The sequence below is a fragment of the Myotis brandtii genome, unplaced genomic scaffold (assembly GCF_000412655.1).
Source record: "Myotis brandtii unplaced genomic scaffold, ASM41265v1 scaffold187, whole genome shotgun sequence".
Taxonomy (NCBI): Eukaryota; Metazoa; Chordata; class Mammalia; order Chiroptera; family Vespertilionidae; genus Myotis; species Myotis brandtii.
The window spans coordinates 2,766,263-2,771,620 of NW_005356944.1; the positions used below are offsets into that span (position 1 = coordinate 2,766,263).

General features: G+C 60.0%; 1 protein-coding gene across 1 annotated transcript in view; it reads left to right on the plus strand.

Annotated features, from left to right (window-relative positions):
* TBC1D10C (TBC1 domain family, member 10C) overlaps nt 1-5,358 on the plus strand; it is an 8,293-nt gene that overhangs the window by 517 nt on the left and 2,418 nt on the right. Inside the window, exons 3-10 of the mRNA XM_005864481.2 lie at nt 908-1,007; nt 1,228-1,335; nt 1,424-1,530; nt 1,728-1,842; nt 2,720-2,785; nt 2,881-3,070; nt 4,829-4,983; nt 5,262-5,356. Coding sequence (XP_005864543.1) covers nt 908-1,007; nt 1,228-1,335; nt 1,424-1,530; nt 1,728-1,842; nt 2,720-2,785; nt 2,881-3,070; nt 4,829-4,983; nt 5,262-5,356 — 936 coding nt within the window. The remainder of the gene's footprint in view (nt 1-907; nt 1,008-1,227; nt 1,336-1,423; nt 1,531-1,727; nt 1,843-2,719; nt 2,786-2,880; nt 3,071-4,828; nt 4,984-5,261; nt 5,357-5,358) is intronic.

A 5,358-nucleotide genomic window follows, 5' to 3' on the forward strand; every position in this document is an offset into this window, starting at 1 on the left:
GCATGGATTGAGGGTGGGGGCTGAGGGCTGATTTCTAGAGCAAGGCCCAACCTCAAGGGTCCTGGGAGGGTCTGGGGTTCAACCAGTGTCACTCCTCAGGCTCCAGGTAGAATCCTAAGGATGGCAGGGCTGGGGGTAAGATGTCCAAGTACGCCTCTTTTAAAAATATATTTTTATTGATTTCAGAGAGGAAAGGAGATGGAGAGAGAGAGAGAAACATCAATGATGAGAGAGAATCATCGATTGGCTGCCTCCGGCACACCCCTCACTGGGGATCAAGCCCACAACCCGGGCATGTGCCCTTGACTGGAATCGAACCTGGGACCCTTCAATCCACAGGCCAACACTCTATCCACTGAGCCAAACCAGCTAGGGCCAAGTATGCCTCTTTTACACCCAGTCTCCGAGGGGGTGCACCCACCCTTGGAGCCAAACATTCTTCCCCTTTTAATCTCTGGCCCAAGAATCCCAAATCCGAATCACAGAAACCCACACCTCTTCCCCCACACGTCCCCGTTCCCAATCTATAGAGAGGATAATGAGCCCAGAGACAGAAAGGAACTTGCCCGAGGTCACACCGCAGCTCAGAGACAGAACCAGACGCAAACTCTGGGATCCTGGCTTCTAGTACAGGGCTCTGTCCACTCAGCTTCTGCTATGAGTGGCCTGCGCCCCTATTCTGGGGACAGCCAACCAGCCCCTCCCCCAACGCACATCTACACACCCCCGTTAGTCTTTCCTGCTTCTGCCCACATCAGCCACATCCTTTCCTGTCCCCATAACAACTACTGGCAACTCCTGGGTGACAGGTCAATTCCCCAGTGGCTACACAGGTTGCAGGAGAGTGTCGGATGTAGGCTCCCGGTAACAGCTGCCCTGCATCTGCATGTCTGACATGTGCTCCCAGGCCAGGTCACCCTCCCGCAGACCTTATCCGGCAGAGGGAGATGAAGTGGGTGGAGATGACTTCACACTGGGAGAAAACCATGTCTCGCCGGTACAAGAAGGTGAGAGGGCAGTGGCCCACCCGGCCTCCTTGGCTCAGCACCCTTTGCCTTGGTCCAGGCCCAGGCAACATTTACCCCTCCTGCGTCCCACACCTCCTGCCTTTTCTCCCGACCACCCAAAGTGGCCCTTGCCCCATGACAGGCTGTGTTTGGTGCCTGCTCAGAGGAGCAGGGCAGGCTGGGGGGCTGGCCTACTGGGGTCCCTTGGCCTCCCCCACAGGTAAAGATGCAGTGCCGGAAAGGCATCCCCTCGGCCCTGCGTGCCCGGTGCTGGCCCCTGCTGTGCGGGGCTCACGTGTATCAGGAGAACAGCCCTGACACCTACCAGGTAAAAGCGTGGGCAGGGGTCCTACTTCCCCTTCCCGGAGCCCCTCGCCGCTCTGAGCCCTCACATCCACCTTCCTTCCCACCCACAGGAACTGGCTAAGGCCCCAGGAGATCCGCAGTGGATGGAGACCATCAGCAGGGACCTGCACCGCCAGTTCCCTCTGCACGAGATGTTTGTGTCACCCCAGGGGCACGGGTACGAGGCCAGTGATGCCCAGGGACCCCGGCCTCACAACCCCAGGCATTTGGTCGAGCCACACCCCCACCCCCACCCCTGCTCCCCCAGCGTCAAGTCTTGCATCTCAGGGGATCCAGCAAGGCCAGGGTGGTGAGGTCTGGGCAGAGGCTGCCAAAGGTTGGGGAAGGGATGCCTAATGGGGTCTTCTGGCACAGGCAGCAGGGGCTCCTGCAGGTACTCAAGGCCTACACCCTCTATCGGCCGGAACAGGGCTACTGCCAGGCCCAGGGCCCTGTGGCTGCTGTGCTGCTCATGCATCTGCCCCCCGAGGTGAGTGCCCCTGACTCTGCGCTAGGGACCCGAGACCCTGACCCCCCAACCCCACTCACATTGTCCCCAACCCTAGTGACCCTGGGCCCTTGTAGTCCTGGGCCCTGGACCCATGACTTCCTAACCCCAGGTTCTCTGACCTCAGGGACCTGGGATCCTTGCCTCCCAGATCTGGTCCTAGTGATCCAGGGCCTCATTACTGCCAACCTCAGTGACCTTCAAGCCCAACAACCTTGACTCCAGTTACCTTGCTCAGTGACCTCGGAGTCTGGATGTTATTACCTTGACCTCATGATGCCCAGTTCTTTTGTTGTTGTTTCTGTCTGTTTTTTGTTCATCCTCACCTGAGGATATTTGTCCCATTGATTTTTTTAGAGAGAATGGAAGGGAGGAGGAGAGACAGGGAGAGAGAAACATCGATGTGAGAGACACATCGATTAGTTCCTCCCGCAAGCGCCTCGACCAGGGGACTGAGTGTGCAACTGAGGGACGTGCCCTTGACTGGAATCGAACCCGGGACCCTTCAGTCTAACCACTGAGCCAAACCAGCTAGGGCCCGACTCCTGGTTCTGAACCTTGCAAACATGATCCCTTGACCCAATGACTCCAAGAACCCAGTACTTGAACTCTGAGCCCCCAACCCTTGACCAGTGAGCCCCAACCCTGTGACCCTCAAATTCAAACACCCTGAGCTCTGTGACCAAATCATGGGTAGCTCTCTCTCTGGGCACAGGCAGGCTTTTGGTAAAAGCCCCCCAGCACTGCGTTCAGGCTTCTGGCTTGAGCCACCACAGATGGTGTCCAGGGCTCCCCTGCACCCCTTCCCCCCCCTGCGGTCCCCTTGGTGGTGGGCACTCACGCCCGGCTCTGTCCTCAGGAGGCCTTCTGGTGCCTGGTGCAGATCTGCGAGCTTTACCTGCCCGGCTACTACGGGCCCCACATGGTGAGAGGCTGAATGGGGCCAGAGGCACAGCTGGGGGGCTGGGCAGGCGGGTGGGGGCCTGGAGGGAGCGGAGGTACTGACGGATGTGCCTGCAGGAGTCTGTGAGGCTGGACGCCGAGGTGTTCATGGCCCTGCTGCGGCGGCTGCTCCCACGCGTGCACAAGCACCTGCAGCAGGTGGGCGTCGGCCCCCTGCTCTACCTGCCCGAGTGGTTCCTGTGCCTCTTCGCCCGCTCCCTGCCCTTCCCCACTGTGCTGCGTGTCTGGGACGCCTTCCTCAGTGAGGGTGAGTGGGGACTGCCAGGCGGGCGGTGGGGCCAGGGCTACAGCCTTGGGTGCTCGGGGCGCAAGGAATGAAACCGCCAGCTTTGCTCTGCCCTGCCCGCTCTTGCCCATCCTGGCCCTGGGTCTGGGTGCCCGGGTGTGCTGAGGGTGATGGTGCCCTGCCAGCTCTGGGGAGACAGCCCAGCCCCCGGCCACGCACTCCCAGTGTAATGAATGGTCGCCCCTGCCCTGTGCGGTGAGACCACTACAGGGAGGGCAGCCTCTGCCAGGGCGGGGGCCGGGGGCCGGGGAAGGCTGGACCAGGGAGGCTCCCTCTAGGCAGATGGGACAGGAGCCATGCAAGGGCTCAGGGGCTGGCACAGCGGGGACATGGCCAATGGTCGAGGCCCTCACCCTGGAGCCCAAGTGCCTACTTGGTGTGTGCTCACTAGTGCCAGGTGCTGCCCTGTACACTGGGGCCACCTGTGTGAGGGGACCTACATTCTGGGGGTGGGGATGCAAGGCTCCTGTAACCACATTTTTGTTTTATTTTTTAATATATTTTTATTACTGCTTTCAGAGAGGAAGGGAGGAGAGATAGAAACATCAACGATAAGAGAGAATCATTGATCGGCTGCCTCCTGCACACCCCACACTGGGGATCGAGCCCACAATCTGGGCATGTGCCCTGACTGGGAATCGAACTGTGACCTCCTGGTTCTTAGGTTGCTGCTCAACCACTGAGCCACGCCAATTGGGCTATTTTTTAAATTTTTAAAAGTGTTTATTGTACTTTTTTATTATTTATTATTTTCATTTTTAATTAATTAATATTTTACGCAGGCAGGACTCTGTCCACAGGGTCCAGGCTACACATGACTCGGGCGGGGTGTGAAGAGGGGTGGATGCCAGGGCCAGGCCACGAGTTGGGGAGTCGGGGCAGAGCCCAACCGGACTCCAGGTCTTTGGGGCTCGGCCTCCCTTCTCCCATCAGTCACCTGCCTGCATTCTGTCCATCTGGGTTGTCCAGCAGTTGCACCTGAAAAATGGTAGAAATTCCTCAGTGCTTTGAGCTGCTGTGTGCCCGGTGGGCTCCAGGCTGGCTTAGAGCTCTGGCCGTGGTGTCCAAGTTGCCATCTGTGGGCCTCCTCCCCTCCCGCTCAGCCGTCCAGGGCGGTGTGGCTGAGCGATCCTTGCCCTCCCCATTGAGGACAAGCCCTCCCTGGGCTCCCTTCATAGTCACTATCATCCCTTCACAGTTGTCGCTAGGCCGCGCTGGTCCCCTGAGCGCTCTCCTTAGCAGACCCGAGGCTGCCTGGAAGGGAGTCGAGGATTCTGGGGCAGCCCATGGTCACACCTGTGTCCACGCGGAGGTGTGCACGCACATGTGCGCTGTGCTCTCGGCTTAGGGAGGAGCAGCTCTGGCCAGAATCTCTCTGGAACCAGAACAAGCTGGAAGGGCCTGAATGGGAACCCCTGCCCGGCCCAGCCTTGTAGGAACACAGAGCTGAGACCCAGAGAGAGAGAAGGCTTTGTGTGAGGTTGTCAGTCCTCCCGGGCTCCTGGCAGGTGCTCTGCCCGGGAGCATCTGTGGCTGCTGAGACATGCTCACCAGTGACCCCAAATTGCACTCCTCTTCGTCCTTGCTGCTGGCCTGGGTTGTGTATAGAGTTTTGGGGTGTGTGTGGGGGGGTGTGTGGAAGGAAGCTGGGGAGAGGGCAGCTTCACGTGCAGGTTCAGGAGGGATGGGCTGGCCCCACTGAGTGAGCCTGGTCTGCAGGTGTGAAGGTGCTGTTCCGTGTGGGGCTGACGCTGGTGCGCCTGGCGCTGGGCACCGCAGAACAGCGCCTGGCCTGCCCGGGGCTCCTGGAGACACTCGGTGCCCTTCGAGCCATCCCCCCCGCCCAACTGCAGGAGGAGGTCTTCATGTCCCAGGTGGGTGCCCCCTGCCCACCCTCCCCTGCCGCACAGTCGGGGAAACTGAGTCGCAGAGCCGGAGTCATAGTGAGAACCAGTGCTTAGTTCCTGCCCTCTGAGCACAGAGAATGTGAAAACCCCAGGCCTCAAGCGGCTTGCTATGACTCCCTCTGAGCCTGCCAGCCCCTCAGCCCGCAGCCACTTCCTGGGGCTGTGTACTGCCCGCCCTACGGGGACCTCACGGCTTCCTGCCTTCCTGCCGTCCAGGCAAACTCAGTACCAACTGCTCCCCGCAGGTGCACAGCGTGGCCCTGTCGGAGCAGGACCTGCAGCGGGAGATCAAGGCCCAGCTGGCCCAGCTGCCAGAGTCGACTTCCGGGCCACCTCCTCGGC